The sequence below is a fragment of the Lynx rufus genome, unplaced genomic scaffold, assembly GCF_022079265.1.
Source record: "Lynx rufus isolate CCGP_SWC_20201006 ecotype Redwood Valley unplaced genomic scaffold, mLynRuf1.p SCAF_19, whole genome shotgun sequence".
Taxonomy (NCBI): Eukaryota; Metazoa; Chordata; class Mammalia; order Carnivora; family Felidae; genus Lynx; species Lynx rufus.
In genome coordinates this window covers 4744696-4767837 of record NW_025814833.1, presented here as the reverse complement: position 1 = coordinate 4767837, position 23142 = coordinate 4744696, and the positions used below count along the sequence as shown (strand labels likewise).

The 23142-nt window shown below is 44.1% G+C and overlaps 1 protein-coding gene across 2 annotated transcripts in view; it reads right to left on the bottom strand.

Moving 5' to 3' along the window:
* ATG4A (autophagy related 4A cysteine peptidase) overlaps nucleotides 1-23142 on the bottom strand; it is a 57286-nt gene that overhangs the window by 888 nt on the left and 33256 nt on the right. The window contains exons 2-12 of one of the 2 annotated variants that reach the window (XM_047082100.1): nucleotides 21068-21178; nucleotides 18495-18566; nucleotides 15825-15923; nucleotides 13032-13133; nucleotides 12782-12854; nucleotides 9616-9695; nucleotides 8708-8895; nucleotides 8506-8584; nucleotides 3384-3529; nucleotides 2231-2287; nucleotides 451-559 (exon numbers count right to left, since the gene is read on the bottom strand). In XM_047082100.1, coding sequence (XP_046938056.1) covers nucleotides 451-559; nucleotides 2231-2287; nucleotides 3384-3529; nucleotides 8506-8584; nucleotides 8708-8895; nucleotides 9616-9695; nucleotides 12782-12854; nucleotides 13032-13133; nucleotides 15825-15923; nucleotides 18495-18566; nucleotides 21068-21178 — 1116 coding nt within the window. Of the gene's footprint in view, nucleotides 1-450; nucleotides 560-2230; nucleotides 2288-3383; nucleotides 3530-8505; nucleotides 8585-8707; nucleotides 8896-9615; nucleotides 9696-12781; nucleotides 12855-13031; nucleotides 13134-15824; nucleotides 15924-18494; nucleotides 18567-21067; nucleotides 21179-23142 lie in introns of those variants that run through there. The other variant, XM_047082101.1, reaches the window with a different exon arrangement.

Below are 23142 nucleotides of genomic sequence, written 5' to 3'. Positions count from 1 at the left end.
CGTTTTAATAATTTTGCTGCAGAAAAGCATGTGTAGAGGAGACCCACAGGTGGGGCCACTGACGAGTGCTAGAAATTCTTTATAAAGAAGCCAAATAATGGAACTTATTACCTAGTCTTATTCACAGTGATGAGGATAAGACTCTGTAATCTTTGAGGTAGCTTTCAAATCACCCATGGCCTCTGGTTTGTTTTTTCAACCAGACCATGAAAGTTCTAGGCATTTTGACTTTGCAAGGAACTTTTGCATCGAGCTCATTTTCTTCTACTGCCCCTCTTGGAAATTGATAAGTATCAGTTCCTCAGTAGATTAAAGTCATCATTCCTTGATCAGAGCAGCTGAGTGGAAATTATACATTCCATGGAAACATGGGCCACCATTGCTTCTGTCTCATAAAACAACTGCTACGCCTAGGTCTGCTGGCCCAAGAGCCCCGGACCAATGGCTTACCTGCCCCAGAGGTTGTCACTTCTGGCTTGGCTGGAGGAACAAAGGGAGGCCAGTGTGATGGGTGTTTCTGAACTAATTCAAACATCCTTAAATTTTCCTTTAGAATTTCCTGAGGAAACACAGCAACAGTTGTAAACACTTCAGACTTACTACATTTCTGCCCAATTGTCCATTTGTGATCCCAAACCCTATGAGAGGGACCTGGTTGTTGAAAGGTGAAAACAAAGCTGTAGCCAACATACCCATCCTCTCCTTGACCCATCCGAAGACCCAGCCCTCTTCAACTCTAGATACTGTTGGCCAGGAAGGAAGGACCATGGAGGGAGTATCTGATGGAAGGTCAGTACTAACTGCCCACGGTCCATCAGGAGGTTCAGGTCATTTGCCAGTTGCACGGGCCTAACTCAATACGGGGCTGACAAGTTCCTGAAGTGTTGGCTCCAAAGAAATGTGTGTTAATTACATTAAATCTGCCCCAAGATAATACATGGTTTTGGTTTGGTTTGGTTTGGTTTGGTTTGGTTTTAGCCCAACACTTATGGTATACATCCTAATTTAGATGGCATAGTCTCACAAGAGACGTTTATTTGAACTTTTTTTAAAAATGTTTTTTAACATTTATTTTATTTTTGAGAGACACAGCATGAGTGGGGAAGGAGAAACAGAGAAAGAGGGAGACATAGAATCCAAAGCAGGCTCCAGGCTCTGAGCTGTTTGTCAGCACAGAGCCCGATGCGGGGCTCCAACCCACAAACCATGAGAGATCATGACCTGAGCAAAGTTGGACGCTTAACTGACTAAGCCACCCAGGCGCCCTTCATTTGAACTTTAAATGTGGTATAAATACAGTTTTGCTGCATTCTGAAATGTTAAGCATTGCCTTTAGAAAATGATTTTCCATTATGTTTCAGCCAATTATTAACTGGGGTTTGAGATTCAGCTCGGGACATTAGTGTAAATTATTTGTTCTCTTGTGAAGATAAATCTGCCCTTCTTACACTTGCAAGAGGCTCTGGGCTGCCATATTGTCAACTTTTTTTTTTCCAAATAGGAGAACATCATGTCTCCTGCCACCCCATCCAGGGCGTTTTAAACTTCTCCCTGTGATCTCCATTCTTTCCATACGCATTTATCAATGTCACCCACATATTTGGCATGTGTTAGAAGTGAGAATGGGGTGGGCAGATAGAATGATTGGTGAGCTAGCAAAACACTATCAATACCCTTTTACACAAAATACCAAGAAGAAAGAATATCTTGCTTTGGTATTTACAGATTTCTGAAAATTGTATTTCCTTTAATGGCAGCATGCCTGTATTTTATAGAAATGAGACAGTTGAAAGACAAGCTTCCTAAACCATAATTGACTATATGAAACTGTAAACAGACCACTAAACAAATAAAAAACTTTAGTTCCTTCAACCATTTCAGCCTTATGAATGGAAAAAGGAAGAATTTAGGCTGAACTCTATGAAATCAGCATTTTTAAGTTAAACTGGTAGAATATTCATGGACTATTTCATGACTATTTCATGTAACTCGTAGGCATAATGAGATGAAACATTACTTAGCTAAAAATATCACTCACTTGACATACTAAGCATATTTCAACCCAAAGTTTTTCTTTGGTTCCCCCAAGGTTCTGCATAACCCCCCACATCTTAGTTTCTCTCTTGAAATAAAGTCCTAGCAGGCTAGATTTAGGTTACTATGAGAAACGGTCTTGAAAAGGAATCCTATTGAAAAATTTTGTTTTTAACACTAAGAAAAACATACATACCTTCTGAACAAGGCTACACCAGTTATCAAAGTCTTTTTCTTCTTTGCAGAAAAATCCCTTGGGGGGAAAACAAGAGAACACAACTTAGAAGTGGGCAGGTGCACTAAGTCAGGCCCTATGCACTGCAAGATGGAGCCACTGGCCCAAAGCTGTGATATGGGCCACTCTCTATGGATGTGTCTTCTGGCAATAATGAAAAATACTGGCAGGATTTCTCTCTCTCCTAGGTCATTGCCTCACCTGGACACACACATTTACTTGTTCATTCCATCTCTCCCTCTCCATCTTTATCTCTTTCTCTCCCTCCCTCACTCTCTCCCTCCCTCTCCCTCTTTCCCTGTCCTTGGCCTTCCCCATCCATCTCCCCTCATACTATGAGACACAGTAACTTGAAGGCCAATCTCCAGAGCATGGGGTTAATTCCATCACATTCAGTGCACAGACACATCCATAAAGAACAGTCAACTAAACCAACAGATAAGCCAAATAGTACTCTTAGCTAGAGGCGGTACTTAATAAGATGGCTTTCACCTTAAGGAAATTATCTATTAGAATAAAGGGGACCATGAATCTCCTTCCCCATCCTCAGAGCCATCCTTCCAGGGGGGAAACCCTGCAACTTCTTGGATTGGGTGTCCAGAGAAATCAGCACTAGGCACGCAGAAGTGCCCCTGGGTGCCCTCTTATCCCTCCCTCCCTCTGTATGTCCTACCTTATTCCCTGTGCCTGTGTGGCAATAATTAGAGGGCAAGAAGTAAAAGGGGAATGACTGTAACACTAATAATAACTATTTACAGAATGCTTACAATGTGCCCAGCACTACGCTGAGTGCCTAATGCACAGTATACGTCATACGACCCTACGGTGAAGGAACTATTGTTTTGCTCATTTTAGGGATGAGAAGACTGAGGCTTAGAAAAGTTAAGAGACCCCCCACTAAGTCCATAGCTAGTAAGTGGCAGGGCCTGGAATCCAACTCGAGTAGTTGTCTTCAAGGTCCACCCCTCCCCACAATACCATGCTACCCCTTGTAGGGGTTGGTGACTGAACACATTCTTGCCGCCCTACCTAGCAACCTGGATGACCCTCAAGGAACCAATCTGTAATAGGGTGCTGTTGTATCTCTTGGCCCGCCTAACCTTCAGATACCCACCAATGCTACGGAAGGATCCAAGTTCAAGATGTTCATTCGCTGAGGGGATTGCAGGCAATGGAAAGTCTGGTCATCAACTGTTCCATTTTCCTCGGTGTTAACAAAAGTCTGGGTTGTGTGAGGGTCCAAGAAAATGAGCTCATCACCTGTTTGGAATGAGATATGCTTAATCTAGAAAGAACCACTGGCTCTGGCCTCACTGCTGCCCTTGGGAGAGGCACTCTGGTTTTCTAAACCCGTCCCTTGGTGACAATGAGAATGAGGTGACAGAAAGCCCGAACTTGGGTGATCATGCTTGAAGGACGCCAAGTCCAATCATTTGATGGGAAGACTTGCCCTAGCATTTGCATCTCCTTAAGGTCCAAGACTGGAAATGGAGAGTGACAGGTTTGAGAAATGGTTTGAGGAATGAGAGACCACAGATGACATGGCAGGCTCTGTGAGCAGCAGTAGCAAAGAGGCAGTAGGTAGGATCACCAGGGCATGAGCCCAGGTGCCATTAGGGGGAGCTTCCTGCCTCTTTCAACATGGAAAAGCATCTCACTCCACACCATCAGTGCTCAGACCTCCGGTCAGAGAGCCCATCTGGTAAGAAAAAAGGCCTTGGCCTTCAAAAGAAATGGGAATGAGGACTCTGCAATGGATAGGATACCAGGGCTCTGACTTCTGGTCTTGATTTAGCTAGCAAATTAGTCAACGTTAGCAAGTTAGTAATTCCTGTTGGAAAGCACTGCCTTGGGCTCCTTACCATCAGTACACATACGCCTCCCTGGGAGAATTCACTTCAACATGTTCAATCTTTACAAATGAGAGGAAAGCCACATTTTGTCAAATTGAAAAGGCCTAGTCCAATGATGATCCTGGAGGAGTCTGAGATAATAAAAGCTCTACTTTGATATTCAAGGGGCTGAGAGTCCCTCTAATGCTCATCAGAGGCAGGCTGAGCTGCCAAAAGTTTCTAAGGTGGAACCCCAACCTCACTGTCCAGGCCTCAGGGCCATGTGGGCTTCTGTGTAATAGACTGGGTTAGGCAACCAAAGAGAGATCTACCTGAGGCTGGAGGGCATGGTAGGAAGAGATGCCCCAAAGAATCTCCCTGGAATGGCACCCAGGGCTGTGTTGGGCCCCATCTAAGTACTTCTGCTGGCAAAGAATGTGTTTCTGATGTCTGATGAGTAGCTTAACTTGTCTGTGTCACAGACCAAGGGCAAACCATTCAATTCAATTGGTCTTAAATCCTCTTGTTTTTAAACTGGGGTTACTAGGCCTGTTTCAGTTACCTCACAGGGCATTATAAGAACCAGAAGGTTTCTTTGCTGTGAAATGCTTAAAATACAATACAAATACAAGGTGGCCACTGAAGTATCTCGCTTTGACTCAAAAGTATTTCCCTACAAATACATGTTTAAGAGTATATGAAAATCAATGCCCCCATATGACTTGTTTTATGAAAGTCAAGGAACATACATATTCCCCCTAGACCACAGGTGGGTGAGATCAGTTATATCAAAAAAGCATGAAGTCACAAAGAAAAGCAACAACCAGAATGTTTAGAAGGAAGCCTACTTATGACGACAGAAAAGTAAGAAGGAAAGGAAGTTCTGCACAATAAAATAGAGATCCAGAGCATGGTTAGAATCAAGCATCCTACCAGGGCGTTTCAAGTTAAGATGCTGGGAATAATAAGAGCGTCCTCTCTGATTCTGGCCGCGTGTGTGTGTGTGTGTGTGTGTGTGTGTGTGTGTGTGTGTGATGGAGCTTGGCAGACTGCACTGTTCCTTAGAGTGCTTAAAAGAGATACAGGAGAATATCTAAGAAGCCCTAGAAGTGATGTGGGGACTAAATCAAGGTCTCTAAAGAGGCTCAAGTGTAAGAGGCAGTCTGGTCAACCATCTGCAGACACAGGGCTCACACTACGCATCTCAGGTGACAACCTTTCTTTACCCAAGTACAGGGGACAAACATCTCCTGTCTAAGCAGGCAAAATTGGAGAGCCAGAGTCTCATCCTGGCCTTAGTGTCCACATTGAGAGCTTTCCCCAGCTTCCCACCAAGAAAGAGGGCCCTCAGGAAGCAATGTGGCATGGTAAACAGGGATGGCCAAATCGGGATTATATCCTGGCTTTGCTACTTTCTAGCTGGGTGGCCTTGAGGAAACAATCCCTCTAACTCTTAGTCTCACTATAATAACAAGCTCTAACTCACAGGGGTATTATGCTATCTATATCTATACATCTCTATATAGGACTATCTATATCTATACATCTCTATATAGGACTATATATGTATATGTTCTCTATCTACCTACCTACCTATCTACCTACCTACCTACCTTCCTACCTACATGGGGAGTGGTACTTGGCGGTGTCTCTGACACAAGACAGCTGTTCAGAAAATGGCAGGTCTCATCTGTTCCCTCCTTTTAGGCACTTTACAATCCGGAACCCCAACCGAATACAGTAAGGGGATAAGGCAGAAAAGGGGATTTAGGGGGACTTTGGAGCCTCCAATGAAGGTGAAGCAAAGAGTTTATGAAAGCCAATGGGCAAATGGGTACTATGTAAACCTCTCTCTGGGGAACTAAAGATTGCCCTCACCCCTTTCACGAGTAGTCAACCCTCACAAGTCACCCTGACCCAATGGGCTCACGAAACAAAAGGGCTATGCCAGCTTGGCAAATTCTCTCTGGGTAACTTGAGGAAAGTGAGGCCAGGGTACCCGGGAATCCCATACACTCTCCATTGAGCCCCCTCCAAAATTATTTCGTATCTGTTTCAGCCTTGTGCTCAAGTACCAAAATACAGGAAATTGACTTTTGTACAACATTGTATTTGACAGGATCCCAAAAATTTAGAAGCAGAGGCTGTCTAAATTTATGTAACTCCAAATACTGGATTTTGTACTTGGAGAAAGAAACGAATGCCTCCATGGTTTGCAAATTTTCCATCAAGCTGTAGTTTTGGGCTCGACCAATAGGTGGCAGCAATAGAGAGCTCAGGCAACTGTGTAGACAGCCTCAAAGAGAAGAAAGAGTAAGCAAAGACCAGACCAGTTGGGGGTCAGGAAAGGTGGGGCTATCTTTTACTGAGTGCATACTACATGCCTGGCTATTTGCTGAGTGCTCCCCTGTGAGGTGACAACACGGAGAGTTAAGGGGTAGGCCTATTTTCTTTTTTGTTTTTCTTAAAAAAATTTTTTTGCTGTTTTATTTATGAGAGACAGAGAGACTAAGTGTGAGTGGAGGAGGAACAGAGAGAGAGAGAGAGGGAGACACAGAATCCAAAGCAGGCTCTAGGCTCTGAGCTGTCAGCACAGAGCCCGACTCAGGACTCGAACTCATGACTTGTGAGATCATGACCTGAGCTGAAGTTGGATGCTCAATTGACTAAGCCACCCAGGCACCCCTCTTTTTTGTTTTTTAAAGTAAGCTCTAGGGGCGCCTGGGTGGCGCAGTCGGTTAAGCGTCTGACTTCAGTCAGGTCACGATCTCGCGGTCCGGGAGTTCGAGCCCCGCGTCAGGCTCTGGGCTGATGGCTCAGAGCCTGGAGCCTGTTTCCGATTCTGTGTCTCCCTCTCTCTCTGCCCCTCCCCCGTTCATGCTCTGTCTCTCTCTGTCCCAAAAAAAAATAAATAAACGTTGGAAAAAAAATTAAAAAAAAAAAAATAAAGTAAGCTCTAAGCCCAACATGGGGCTCGAACTCACAACCCTGAGATCAAGAGTCACATGCTCTACCGACTGAGCCAGCCAGGGGCCCCAGCCCTATTTTCCACTAGAGGAAACTGAGACTGAAGAGTTGATATTTGTTTCCTGCTGTCACACAGCTGATAACTGGGAGACTGCATATGAGGCCAGGTATGTCTGTTTCCACCCCCTCCTCACCTCCCTGAATCTCCAAGGAGTTGGGGGGGGTAGGGTGGCCAAGCCCATTTCACCTTCTCCTCTGCACATCCCTTGTGCCTTTCCCCAGGTCTGCTCTGGCTCGCTCTTGCCTAACTGAGGCTCTCCCTTGTAATCTAAGCTCATGTTCCTCGAAGCCCAGTTTCAGGCCACATCGCCCCCTTCCCTGTGCTCTTCAGCACTAACCAGGGGTCTAGGCCCTTGGTACTCAACGTGCAGTGTGTACACCAGCAGCCGCAGGACCACCTAGTTAGAAATGTAGACTCTCAGGGCCCACCCTGGACCTGCTGAACGTGCATTTTAAATAGGCTCTTAGGGGGCGCCTGGGTGGCTCAGTCAGTTAAGTGTCTGACTTCGGCTCAGGTCATGATCTCACGGTCCGTGAGTTCGAGCCCTGCATCAGGCTCTATGCTGACAGCTCAGAGCCTGGAGCCTGCTTCAGATTCTGTGTTTCCCTCTCTCTCTGACCCTCCCCCGTTCTCTCTCTCTCTCTCTAAAATAAATAAACATTAAAAAAATTTAAATAGGCTCTCAGGGTGATTTGCATGCACATTAAAGTTTGAGAAGAACTGGGCTAGCTCACCTTGTGTGCCATGGGCCTTAAATGACTCTGACCACAGCTAGTGAATAAGGCAGCTAGATTTCCAGAGGCATCGACCTAAGCAGGGGATCCTGGGCTGTTTGTTAGCATCTGCATTAGGAAGTTAGTGGTTTTAAGGCTTAGCCCCTGTTATCAGAAACAGGATAGCTCTGTCTTTGCCTCCTCTCATGTCTACCTAGTCATGGCTCTGAACAAGGAGGCAGCAGGCCCAGCTGCATGGAAGTCAGAAGATGGCTCCTAGCATGAATGCCCAAGCCCCTAAAAGAGGGGGATCGACAATGCCAGGAGAGTGAAACCCTGCCACCCTGGACCCCACAGAAAGGAGACAGAGATGCTGAGATAATGCTGTGACGTTGGGGTGGTCCAGTGGGAAAGCAGCTATAGAACCATCTTATCAAGAGGCAAGGAAGTGGGACACTGAAGGAGGGGATCCACTCTCCAGCAGACACAGAGAAGTGTTACTCTCCACAGATCAGGCCAGAGACAGAATGAGCTGGCCAAAGGCCACAGCATCTCTGGGCTAGAAGAGGGCCCCCTAACTGGAATTGCCTGGTGTCACGTGCAAACCTTCTGCCCACCCTCCCCTGGCCCATGACGACTTACTTGTGATTCCTCTTTTCTTACCTAAGAATCCTATGAAATAATAGGCGTTATTTGGTTTTCCTCCTAAGGCCCCTAAAGACTGGGGCATCTTAAAACACTCCTAGAGGGAAAGAGAGTGCAAGATTCTCAACTCACTTGTGGACTGCTGCTCACGGATCTCTGTACTTACATGGCGGTGTGATGGGCGGGCGGCACTCTGGGCCTGGGAAACGGGGTGACTTACTTTGAACGCATCGACATAGACAGGATTGATTTGGTTTATGCCCAAGCGAAGGGGCACAATAAGCAGCAGGGGTTTCCAGGCTGGGCAGCAGGCAAAGGTGCCCCTACTCTGATTCGAAGCATTCAGAGTGCCGGGGGGGCTCTCACCAACTGTGTCAGCACTTGAAGGAAGGACGCAGCACATTTTTTCTGGAAGCGGAAGACAAGAGAGCTGGGTGAGTGAGGGGTATCCGGTCATATGAGATACACCAAGGGCGAAACTAAGGGCAACCTCACATGACATCTGCCTGGGAGGCCCTCCCATCTGCCACCGAGGCCCAGCTTGCCCTGCCTCGCCCCACAGGAAGCCCAGGCCACTTCTCCAGCCCTTACTCCTCTTCCTTCTGGCAACCGGGCACTCACTTACCTCCTGCCAGATATTAGGGGCTCATCGAAAAAAAAAATCTGATTTCTAGACTAGTTTTTCTGCCTTTGAGACAGGGACTGTATCTTTGGTTTCTCTAACCCCATGGCAGAGAGCACAGGGCTGGGGCAGAGAGCACAGGGCTGGGGCAACAGAAGACCTGTTGGTTTAACTGATTATCCATACTTTGAGTATCCTGCAGGGAAAGGGTCTGATAGCTCATTGAGGGTCAGAAAAGACCCTCATTGTTTTCTTCCTTTCAGAAAGCTGAAAGGAAAGAGAAGAAAAGGCATAGTGAATGATTAACCAGAGTCCTGTGCCCTCCCCCCAAGCTTCCCTGCTTTAGTGGAGCAGGCCAGAGAGTCAGTGCCTGTCTGTCAGTCTGTCTGTCTGTTGTCCTTCTCTCTCCCTCTCCCCCACCCACCCCCACCCCACACACTTTCTGAATGTTGAGGAAGGACCTCAACCACCCACCACCTGGGAAGGTAGACAGGCTAGGGACTCACTGATATCTTCAATGACCACTGTGTTATCCATTGAAACATAAACAGCCAAGGAATTCCATTCGTCAAATAAAGCAAGTTTTCTGCAAAGTAACACACAATGAAGTAAAAATGGGGGAAGATGGCAACAATAGCAGGAAGTAGTACAATATATGCCCACTGTTCCTAAAGTCACCAAATGCTGAGCCACAGAGAAGTTAGGATTCGGGTCCGCTCTGGCTCCCCTGACCGAGAGCTCTGGAACATTCCATGTCCAGGGACCTTGAGAATGCCACAGAGTCACTGTTTTAGAACGCTAAAAAAAAGTCCTGCTTTACAAAATGGAAAAGTCTACCTCACAAAGTGACTCCTGTCAGGCAAAAGAGAAAAGATGCCAATGTATCTGCTCCCAGAGATTTTGTTTTCTCTTCTTAAACAAAACACATTCTGACTTACTGCTTTTTTTAAAAAAAGGAAACTGTCATGAAGTTATAAATATAAATATAAAATATAAAATATAAATACATACATATGTTTGGGAGCACAGATAATGTTGAGGATAAGGCTGAGGAAAATGCAGAGAGAGAGAGAAATATCTCTTACACCCCTCCCCATGTGCAGTGCAAATGCTGTTCAAGAGATGTGGGCTGCATATGGCCTTGGTGTGGGGCCTCTCTGGTCAACAGCTGAACAGAGAGAGAGCATGCTGAATTGTATAACTTTGGAGGAGGTTAGAAAGAAAACCCCTTCAACACAAGGATTTTCTGAGGTCTGAGTAAAGCACCATTGCCGGGGCGCCTGGTTGGCTCAGTTGGTTAAGCATCCGACTTTGGCTCAGGTCATGATCTCACCATTCATGAGTTCAAACCCTGTGTTGGGCTCTGTGCTGACAGCTCAGAGCCTGGAACCTGCTTCAGATTCTGTGTCTCTCTCCCTCTGTCTCTGCCCTTCCCTTACTCACACACTCTCTCTCAAAAATAAATAAAAACATTTAAAAAAAAAAACAAAAGAAAAAGTAAAAAAAAAGATTAAAAAAATAAAAAATAAAGCACCATGGCCATTTCTCTCTTATGTTTCCCTCTTACCAGTCTGAAAGAAGGTGTATTTAACCTGGCTACTTCTGGAATTCTTGAGTAAATCACAGCCTCACTGGATAAAACAATATATATATATATATATATATATATATATATATATATATATATATATATGATTTTCCTAACCAAAGTAGCTCCCAGGAAGAGGTTAATTACCATTACACTTTAATTTCATTCCTTGTAATGTATTACCTTTCCCTGATACACTAATACTCTGTTATTAATGATAACAATCACAGTGACTCAAAACCCACTTAGGGGTGCCTGGGTGGCTTAGTCGATTGAGCGTCTGACTCTTGATTTCAGCTCACGTAATGATCCCTGGGTCGTGGGATCAAGCCCTGCGTCAGACTCCGCACTAAGCATGCATCCTGCTTAAGATTCTCTCCCTCCCTCCCTCCCTCCCTCCCTCCATCTCTCTCTCTGCCCCTCCCCCACCAAAAACAAGCCACTTAAATTCTTTTAAAAAAGTATGTTTCCATTTGCTTATTGTTGAGAACTTCAAAATTTAGAAGAAAGAAGCAGATTCTGAAGGACATCATGTAAAAACCAAACATTTCAGGCTGGGTTTGGGTCTCAGCACAGCCATTCTCATCCATCTTCTACACCTTTGACCCTGGGTTCCTACGGTGCTTCCTGAAATACTGCCAGATCTTCACTCAGCAGAATCAATGATGCCCCCCAAAGGGACTATGGACTAAGGCAAGGAAGTGGTCACAGGGGGGTTGCAGCATTAGCAAGGAATAACGCCAAAATACAGATTTTGCTTGGGTCCCCAGGAAATCCAGACTACTCCCCTCGTGAGCACATTTTCAGAGCATTCTGGTTCACGAAGACTGGCTAATAATTGAAACAGTTCCCCCTCTGTACTTTTCATGGAGCAGGTCCTGCCATCATCCTCCAGAGAGTCTGGGAATTGAAGAAGCAAGCTACGCCAAAGGATTCCAGATGGTTTCAATCTTCTGATGCCTAATCCAGCTTCAGATTCTGGATGGCATCTCCATTCACCCGTCAAGTATCTACTGAGCACTTATGTGTGTCAGGCAGTTTTATGTGCTGGTGTTACTGTAGTGAACAAGACAAATGTAATCTCTGCCCTTGCGGAGTTTTCATTCAGTGACAGGCTGTCAGGAAGGAGAGTGACAACAGGTGAGGTGGCCTAGATGTATAGGTGCTGATGCCATCCATCCCATTCACTTCTAAAATGTTCATCTTAGATTCTCCACCTTGCCTCTTGGTATGGGCAGTAAATTCTGCAATTTAACAGAGCAACTGCACAAGTACCATGCTGGGGTACCTGGAGTCTGCCAAGACACGACAAACTGATCCCAAGACTCCTTTGGGGTTTGTCTCCTCCCACAGGTGTTGAGTTCCTTGAGGCAAGAACTGTGTCTAGTTTATTTCTGTATACCCAGCACTTTGCACGGCACAGCCACTCAGTAAATGTTGAATGAATGGGGCGCCTGGCTGGCTTAGTTGGTTTAGCATCTGACTTTGGCTCAGGTCATGATCTCACGGTTTGTGGGTTCAAGCCCCGCATCAGGCTCTGTGCAGACAGCTCAGGGCCTGGAGACTGCTTCTGACTCTGTGTCTCCCCCTCTCTCTGCCCCTTTCCCGCTTGTGCTCTGTCTCTCTGTCTCTGTCTCTCTCTCAAAAGTAAATAAACATTAAAAAATTTTAAATCTTGAATGAATGAATGAATGAATGAGGTTTTTTAATACTATACAGAGTGGGAGTCCTTGTCTTTCCTAAGCTAGCTCAGCCTCCGCCACTTACTATTTAGCCTTTTGGCTTCAAAGTGACCCTCAGGCTGATGGTTCCCTGGAAGGTGAACACCAACCTGCAGAGGGAACAGATACTGAATGAGTCCTGAGATGCCTCCCTCTATACCGGCACCAGTGACTACGACTCTGAAATATGATAACAGATGTCCATACTTGCACACTTCAAAGAACTGTCTAGGCAAAATAGTGCAGATGTCTGGTGGCTTAGTGGGATGGCAGGAATAGTTAGATTGATGGGACACTGAGTTGGCAGAAGAAGGAGGCATAGGAGAGAGTACAATAAGGCAGATGCCAGACTCTTTTACTTACTTTAACACCTGTGCAACTGTATTTGGTCCAAACCATTCGCCAATTGATTTCCCTTCTCCTACACCCATTTGTGCTGTTTTTATGTGGAAAAAAAAAAGATGTTAGCAAAAGTTCTTCTAGCACACCACAAACTCCTATTTTTTTTTCATAAATAATTAAGCAGATGGACAACTTAGCAGAGCCACATATAAGGCAGGGGGTGAAAGCAGTAGGTACAGACATTGCCATAAAACTACTGATGTAACCTTACCCATTTGATGGATAGAGTAGCAACAATCCTTTCTATCTAAGAAGCACTGTAGGATCCGTTGGTATTCTTTGGGTTGTTCTTTTTGTTTCTCCCAGTTCCAGTCTTTTTAGGAAAAAAAATGAGTTGAAATCATTTTTACAACTGTTTATTTACCTCTCTGCACTCTTACTGTAACCATGGGGTTAGAGGGAAAACACACGAGTTGCATCTGGAAGGCAGGAGTGATCAAGTTAGAACATTCCTAAGGAACTCCAATATTGACAACAACGGCATCTGGAGACATTACTTTCAAAGTCTCAGTGGGTGTAAAGTAAAAGGAAAACAAGACTTTAACCAAGGAATTGACTTAGCCCAAGGGCTTGAGCTAGATAAATATTACATGACAACAATGTCAGGCAAGGCCTTTCTGGTCAGCTACTCAGCGAGAAGGAGCTCACCAAAAACCCAGCAGTATATCCTTAGATCACTCTGATGCCACAGTGTCTCATCTCTACACAGACAGCAATAGCTTTGGTCCCTATATTTTGGCCACATTGCCAAAAGAGTCTCAATTGCCAAAAGAGTGGGGGGTACTGCTCTTCTCACACATGACAGTGCACAGGGGAATATACACAGCGTACAACTAAGGGTTTAAAAAACAATTGCATGTTGCCATTTTTACACAACCTTGAAAACGTCCACACTGACCTTTGGAAAAACACATACCTTTGCTATCAAGCGTTCAAGGTTTCTTTATGACCAAAGCCAAAATAACGACATCTCTAGGAATCCTATCTGTGCCTTAGGCATGGAGCCCCCAAATGCTGCAGGGGCTATTTATCCCTCCCGAAGGACACCCACAAAAATTCTCCATAATCGCCACTGTGGAGGGGATGCGCTTCTCCCCTTCCCTCAGCTTTAGGAACTCTGTGTAATGGGACAGACCTCCGGGGCTCCGTTTGCTTCCAAGACACAAATTTCTCTCCCAAAGGTTCGAGGGAGATTTTAACCTCACAGCTGAAGTATACTTGAAGCCAAAGGCCATTACCTCCAGAGTCTTCTGTTCTCTTTGCTTCCAGTGGATCTGAAATCAAACTTTTAAACTTTGTGGCCATCATAGTCTTCAGAGGGTGAACTACATCCAGGTTGTTTTTGTTTTTGTTTTCATTTGCTACTGAATTGTCCAAGTCTGGGGAAATCCTGAGTAGCTGGCTGCTAAGTACTGCTAAATGTTGACTGATGATAGCGATGAGTGAGTGAATACTTAATTATGGAGTAACTGAACAGGAAGCCCTCCAAAATACTTCTTTACGAGACTACATCTTCAAGGGGCACCTGGGAGGTTCAGTCGGTTGAACGTCCAACTTTGGCTCAGGTCATCATCTTGTAGTCCATGGGTTTGAGCCCTGCGTCGGGCTCTGTGCTGACAGCTCAGAGTCTGGAGCCTGCTTTGGATTCTGTGTCTCCCTCTCTCTCTGCTCCCTCCCCCCCCCAGCTCTCTCTCTCTCTCTCTTTCTCTCTCTCTAAAAAATAAATATAAACATTAAAAAAATACCAAAATTACATCTTTGAATATATCTTAGCTACAAGATCTATTTCAAATTCTTCCTGCTATTTGCTTTTATATTAAAACGACTGAGGCTACTGACTTTGGGGTTTTATGTTTTCCTCGTTTGCTTCCCACAGAATTCACTTCCAGGAAGATCGTCTTGCTGTGTTTTATAAATGAGAAATTAAATAGAATGGATCTGCTCCAAGAAGTATGTGTACCGTAGAGAAATCACTAGACAATGAGTCAGAAGACCTGCCTTCTTCTATTCCCAAATCCACACTTTCTTGCTGTTTGACTCTGGGTAAGTCCTTGTACTTCCTAAGCCTCAATTTCCTCATCTGTAAAACTGGAATTATGATACTACCCAGGAAAAGTGGGTTTAGGCTCCTCTAAACTCTGAAAATAAGGCATTAAGCCCTAAAACCTCCCCAGGCCCTTCTGCAATCCTCTCTGGTAACTGCAGCAGGGTATGTGAGGCTGCGAGAGTGGGGGGAAAGGAGTGATGTTTTCATACCTCTGAATCTCAAGGAGCAACAATGAATTCAGCCAATGAATTCATGCAGCCAATGAATTCAGCAGGCCAATCTCATCCAAGGTGTCCTTTCCCTCCCTCATCTCCATGTTAAACCAGGCCCTCACCCAAGTGCCTGAACTGGCATCCAGCCAAGGTCATCCTACAGATGCCCACAGGGAAGCACACACAGACCTTAAGAAAGCAGAAGACTCAAGGGTTCCAAGCATACCAGAAGTTTCTTAATGAAGTGGCTTCCTAAGAAAGCTAAATTAAGGATTCCTTCATTGTCAAGTGGATATTCTCAGTGAACCCAAACCAAAACAGCACGAGCTCCCTCATTAGGCACTTCCTTTAGGTCACTTACATCCTCACCAGGCAGACTTTTTCAATGAGGTCAAGAAACAGATTTACCACCACACCCTTCTTCCTGCTCCCTTTGTTATCTGACCTGTTTAAGGACTCACTCGAACAACAGCGAAGATGGAAACTCTAATGACACACCTGCCTCAATGTTCAGTTCTGTCCCAGGAAAATAACTCTCTGGCTTCGTGAATCACAAGGAAATGCCAGCTGTTTCCTTCTCCTGGGAGGCTTTATTGACTTTTCGGCCCCATCACTTGAGCTGGCAGATAGCATTTTAGGACCTTCGGCTCTGTTACTGAATGCTCCTGAAGCTCGGCACCAATGCTAAAGTACCAGCAGGAAGTGCTACTGCAGAGGTCTCTGAGGCAGAACGAATTTAACTCACCCCTGCCCAAGTGTCTGCAGATAAGAGCTTGAGCCAGCATCATCTGTCCACAGCGGAGCATGCATCCCCAACCGGCATCTGATGAAGGGCCAGTTCCCCCTGTTGGCAAAATGGATGGGAATGACTATGGGTTCCTTGGATTGCCCTTTCCTGAAACATTGGCAAATGTGGGAATCATACAAGACAGACAGAAACACAGACTCTGAAAAGAGACAAGAGATACAGCTGAATATCAAACAGGGCTTGTTATAGGGTGGAACTTGCAGAGATAACACTGAGTTAGCCAAAACAGTTTCTATGACCAAAGACAAAACAAGCAAATGAACAAAACCTGCCCCTTAGGTTTTCTCCTTGGGGACTTCTAGGTATGCATGCAATTTTTGTAGATGACTGCCAGGTATGACTACCAACACTGGGCCCATGCCATGTCATTATCTGCCTAACCAAACCTGGCTTTTTGCACATCTCACTTCTCAGGGAAGCCAGTCTTACCTTAGTTAAGGAATAAATGCTACCAAAGGCAATCATCAACATGGTCAAAGAGATCTGGGAGGCTCTTGACTGTTCTAAATATACATTAGAAGATCTCAACAGCAAGAAGGACAATGTAAAATAGAGGAAAGAGTCCCAGATTAGGCATCAGAAGAATGGTCTCTAGTTACCTGATCCAAGACTCAACTATAGACTGGGAACAACAGCACGCACCCTGCCTGTTAGTGGATATTGTAAGAACTAGATGAAAAAATATCTGTGCAAGTGTTCTACAAACTCACTCAGGATGATGTAAATATCTGGTGTTATGAGCATGGCCATAATTGAAAATGCTACTAATAAATTGGAAATGTGCTACATCTTTAAAAGGCATAAAACCAGTTAATAAATGAAAGAAGACAACAGGTTCCACTTTAAGAACACTTGATGTAACGAAAATCCCATGTATGTGGCCAGGGTGAGCTCAATATCCTTTTTCAAGGTACCAGTGAAATCAGATAACTTGGATGGCAGAGGAGACATTCTGCTTTCATTGCTCTCTGTCCTCAACATGGGAGTGGAAAACTATGCTTATAAGCATGATCTCACAAGACTAACTTTAAGGAGGGTCATCAGCCATGTAAGACAAATGGGCCACAGTGGCCACCCTTTTCCTTTTGTTGTGGGGACTGAAGGAGAATTGCTACAGAAAGATGGGGAGGGTTGAGCCAACTCATAAACTGGAAGGAGAGTCCTTTGGCTCTTGCTATAATGGTAGAATTATAGGACACATTAGTACAGGAGAGATGCAATGAAGACTAGATAAAGAAGAGATCATCTATTGCCAAAACATTGTCAGAATTGGGGTACATGGCTGGCTTAGTACAGGAGAGATGCAATGAAGACTAGATAAAGAAGAGATCATCTATTGCCAAAACATTGTCAGAATTGGGGTGCATGGCCGGCTCAGTCAGTAGAGCATGCAACTCTTGATCTTAAGGTCATGAGTTCAAGCCCCCATTGGGCATTTAGCCTACTTAAAACTTAAAAAAAAAACATTGTCAGAGTTGAATTGCAAATGTTTTTAAGCCTTGTAAAGATCTCTTCACCTAGAGAAAGTTAACAGTTTAAAATCACTGGGTACTAGGGGTACCTGGGTGGCTCAGTCCATTGAGCATCCAACTCTTGATTTCGGCTCAGGTCATAATCCCAGGGTCATGGGATCGAGCCCTGTGTCGGGCTCTGTGCTGAGTGTGGAGCCTGCTTAAGTTTCTCTCTCTCTTACTCCCTCTCTCTCTCTCTGCTCCTCTTTCCAGCTGGTGCACGTACTCTCTCTCTAAAATATAATTAATTACTTAAATAAATAAATAAATAAATAAATAAATAAAATCACTGGGTACTAAAGATTTTTCCTTTGTGCATTTTACTGCTTGGGTACTTCCTATGGAAAGCAAAAAATGTCCATGTGGACTTTGTTTTGGGCACTGATCAGAAAGTAGGATTTCATTCCAGTTATTATGTCCAGTCCTGCATCAAAATCAATCAGACAGGTTTTCTCTTAGGAGAATAGCTTCCACCACTTGGATTTGACATTCTTTTTCCTACAGGGCCATGATACTAGGAATAGGCCACCTTACTTGCAAACATTTTACAGATTTTCTCTAAAGGGAGACAATTCACTTAGCTTATTGACCTTTTTTTTCCTAGACAGCAGGTGGTAACCTAACAGCTGATAATTAGTTCCAAGGAAATCTATCATAGTTCATCTTCCAATGGTATGGTGCTTTAATATCATAGGGGGTGGAAATCATAGGAATTATTTTCTTTCATTCAAGGCATAACTGTCTTTAATAATCAAGTAACTCCACAAAGCAGTGGATTATGAGTTAATAAATATTACCCAGACTAGAAGTTTGACTTTCTGCTTGCTCCTGGAAAACAACTAATACTACCTGGTGCCTGACACTTGGAGGTGGACTCATAAATATCCTGGCAATTACATATTCACACAAGGAACCATACATGATGCAGTACTTGGGCAATGAAACTTTTGAATAAAGTATAAGATTTAAGTATTCCCCTAAAGCAAATTCTTCACCACAGTGAGCTGTTAATTCTGAGGTTTCTGGGATGTCACTGATCACCTCAGGCAAGCTATCTACAAGGAAGAAAGTGAAGTACAACAAATGATATACCTACCAATTGGTGAAAATTTCCTTCTGTATGTAAACCACAGACGAGCACTTATATCAGACAACAGCTTAGATTTTTCTGAAATTAAATGTGAAATTAAAATTAAATCACCACATCCCATCTAAAGATATCTGCCTTTGATTTCTGAGCCAGTAGGAAACTCATTTTCAAATAAACCAGTCAATTCCATTGTTATGAGGCTAGGGAAGTTCATAGAAAACCCAGTATCACCTTAGCCAAGTAATTTCAGCATTCCCTTTCACCTATGTTTTGACCAGTACTACTGGCCAGGTGGTTCCTGTCTCCTACTCACTGAGCTCCATGGCCCTGGCAGGTACTAACACTGGGGTCAGTGGCCAAAAGACAAGGGATAAGAAAAGCAAGGATAACCCACTAACAAGGCAACCAGCCCCTGCCTGAAATGATGATAGTTGGTTGGATCTCTCATCAGTACCCAGTGTCCATTATCTAAAACTAGGGGTGTGTATGTGTGGGGGTGTGGGGGGGTGTACACGTGTACGTGTGCATGCATGTATGTTTAACTAAAAAGGAAGATCCACAATAAGTAAATTAAGTGTGTAAAAATATACAACACCACCCAGTGCAGCTGGCATTTGTAATCTAATGGATAAATTAGACACCAACACTTTGGTGTCTTTATTCAAAGCATTTTATGACATAAATTTACTTCAATGACCACATATACAGCAGCTTTCACGTGTCCATCTGTATAGAAGTTAGAGCCATTGCACTTTAAGAGAAGAAAAGAAAATTTGATTTTAGCCAATAATTTCTGTTTTCTCTCCTGCCTTTCCTTTGAACAAACCAGAAACTTGGGTGGTCTGAATTCTCCCTGCCCTTCACGTCCCCAGTGCCTACTGCATTATGGGCAGCAGATGTACACTGGTTAAGAGTAAAACTTCTGGAGTCATATTCTGCCTGGGTTGGAGCCCTGACTCTGTTCCTTGCCAACTGTGTGACCTTGTCACATAATCTCTCTGAGCTTCAGTTTTCTTATCCTTAAAATAGGGAGAATAAGAGCACCTACATCATAGAGTTGTGAGTATTCTGCAAGATAATGCATGGAAAGTGTTTAGATGGTACAGTATGCGGTAAGCCTGTGATACATGTTAGCTGTTTTTATATACTTCCCCTCTCAAATGTTCACACCACTCACTCCTTCCTCTGATATTCTCTAGGCCTTTCAGCTTTCGTCTATGCTAGAAAGGCTGGGGGTAGTTGTATGGACACTTTAACCATAAGTACACTTTGAAAGGTATTTCCCAACTTAACATTTGGATATGGCCATATTTGACAAGCTGGGGACTCCTGTTATCATGGAATACAGAACTAGAAGAGATCCTTTCCAGTATTCCTCATTTTAAGTACCTGAGAAGGAAGTTAAGATCCAGAAAGAGAAAGTGACTTATCTAAGGTAGGGGAAGAGTCTGTATACAAAAGGTCTCCGAACTGCTAACCCTCAACTCTCTCCACTGTTCAGGATTCTCCAATCCAGAGGATGAAGCCAGACACGGGGTGGAGCCAGAAGATGCTAACTTCCCCTCCTGCCTTGTGATCAGGTCCTTCCTATTTCTTCCTCTATGCTAGGGCCTTCAAAGAGCATCTCTCCTCAGACAGACAGACAGGTGACTCTCTCCAAGCTCAGGCTTTATCAGGGTGCTGGGCTGTTGGTAGTTTTAGGTTAAAAGATCTTCCCTGGGGTGCCTGGGTGGCTCAGTCGATTGAGCGTCCGACTTCACCTCAGGTCATGATCTTGTGGTTCTTGAGTTCGAGCCTCGTGTCAGGATCTGTGCTGGCAGCTCAGAGCCTGGAGCCTGCTTTGGATTCTGTGTCTCCCTCTCTCTCTGCCCCTCTTCCACTCATGTTCTGTCTCTCTCTCAAAAATAAATAAACATTAAAAAACTTTTTAAATAAAAAACAAAAGGTCTTCCCCAATCTGTAAGTATATAAGGGTAAGGAAGAAATATTCAAGCCTCTTTTCCATCTAGCTGCTGTGGCTAAAAGTTCTATACAAAATCAGAATCAACTGAGACGGTGCTACAGTCAGCAAAAGATTTACCCCTACAAGACTTCTTAGTGTCTGATGTGGTTTCTGACAGCCCTGGGCTGATTAGAGGTCCCCTGGGTGGCAGCGTCTTTCATCTAGATAGAAAAGGACACAAGGGGAATGAGAAGTATGTAGCCCAGGCATTACAGTCTAAAACTGGTTAGTGATACCACGAGTGGGTCCATGGTTTTTGAAAGTCAAGGCTTATGGAATTCAGGGGTGCTCCTTTAAAGAAAAGAATAAAAATATATATATGACCCTTTCAAATTGCACAAACACCTATGATCATGTGAACATGCTGCTAGGGACTCTCAGGGCCTCGGAAGGGACCTGTGTAAGCAAGGAGTCTGTGGCTTGACCTCCTCTGGCTGCAAGGTATGTCCGCCTACAAGTGGCATGAACAGTTACCAAAGTCACACTCCACCAACCCCACAAGGAAAAATGGATAGGACCTTAACCTCAGGCACCCACCTCATTTAGGTTCTCACAGACAAATGCTACCAAACCTTACCCGTTTTAAGGAGATGCTGTTTCCCCAAGATCCATACCAGCTCATCCGTATCTGGAAATTCTTCTAGGTAGTCAGCAAAAATAGTAATCTGGTTTTCATATTTGGATAAAACTGAAAGAAAAGGAAAGAAACTTAAGCAAAATGTAACAGAGGGGGTTTGCTTCTGTGGTTTTACTGGTTATTACCTTTGTCCTGAAGGTGAAAGATCATTGGCTTGAATCGAATGGAGGCAAATCCTTGTCTTGGAGGAACAAAGATACTCACAAAGCCTCAAATCCTTTAGTAGAGGGATTTACTTTTGACCACCTATTTTCACCTTCCTTTTCTCATGGTCCCATTTGGCACCATCTCCAAATATTTAGTTCAGGCTCATTTCAAAACCTTTTTGTCATGGGGTATTCTTTGTAAACAGCCACTTATCTAGCTTCTCCAAGCAAAAGTGGATCAAGGTGATACAATAATACCTAATACTTGCATATCCAACTCCTGCCCACATTACAGGGAATATTATGAGGTTTCTAATGGCTGGAGGCATTGGAAGGGGCTGTGACAAACTCCAAAGATTACAAAACTGTGAAAATGTAGTATTTTAGCTGGAAGACCAGCAGTTTTAACAGTACTTTTGTTTGCCATCTTATTCACATATGACTTCTGCAAAGAAGAATCTTGAAGCTGACGATAACTATAACTTGTTCTTGGGATTCACAAATGACCATGCTTATCTCTCAAGATAAAGTAACTGAATAACATATAATTAAACCTTGTAAGTTCACAGGCCAGACTCTCAGAACTTAGAACCATGTAATGTGAGATGAGGTAAAATTCACTTTTGTACCACCTGTGGGGAAAGAGTCTGCTCAAAGAGTTAAGACTGACTTATGAGAGGGTCCTAATCTCAAAAGTTCTCTTTAAGTGACTTCATGAGAGAAATAATATCATAAGTGGTAAACAAGTTTCCAAGATAACCCACAAAAACCTATTTTAACCTGCAACCAGGAAATCAAATTGATGGTATATTTCATCGTGTATATGGTGCTGTGTCTATGAGAAAACACACTTCAAGTTCAAAGCTAATACATCCAACACATGCCTTCTCACCTGAGCTCTTGGAGGCTCCCCAGCCCCTATGGGGAAGGGAGCTCAGAGAGAGTAGGTACAAGCACCTGCAGGGACTCTCCCACAACAGTGCCCGAAAGCCCTAAGGGAATAATTTTCCTATAAAAATGGGATTGTGAGATATGTTTAACTCACTTGAAAGGACAAATTGTTTTCTTTTGGCTTTGTTTTCTAAGGCAGGAGCATGCTGTTTTCATAGAAATAAATGTTCCTAAATATAAATGAGTCCTCTTTGATCATGAAAACAGGTTAATCTGCTCTCACTGCTTGGTTGGAGGATGAAATTATGCTGTGTATCATTTGTATAAACTGAAGTTATAATTTGTGTGAAGTTATAATTTTAGAAACACAGCTACCCAGTAGTTCAAGAAATACTGCATTTCTTGAGATGTATTACAGAAGTCCAATCTTTCAGGGATTTAAGTAGCTTTTCTCCTCAGGATGTTTTAATCATTAAGGTTATAGACTCGGCAGTCTTTCAAACCTAAAGAGGTTAGAAATGAGACAGCCATTTTGTTCCCCGGTGAAAACTCATCACTGCTGAATCTGCCAGAGAACCTGTGCCCTCTTAGCTTCTCTGTCACTGGCCTCAGCCCCTGGCGTAAGCCCAGGAAATACCAGGCTAAAAATGACCACCCAGGTCAGGCCATCCCCAGGAGGTGGTGGACTGAGGTGGTGTAAGTCACACTGTGTACCTTCCCACCCTACTCTCTACCCCTCACACGCAGAAGAAATCAGGTTAAAATGAACATCCAGTGGAGCCTAGAAACAGAGTCAGAAAATGAGGGGCTTGAGAGGGGTGTGGGAAAGGGGCAGCCTGTCTGGCATTCCCTGGTAGGGGTGAGGAAGGGTGCATTGGGTGAATGTACAGCATGTATGCATATAAGCTTTGGGTCTTTTTTTTAGTTCTGGCCAAGAAAAACCATTTCTCTATCGCCAACCCTGGCCAGCTGGTCAAA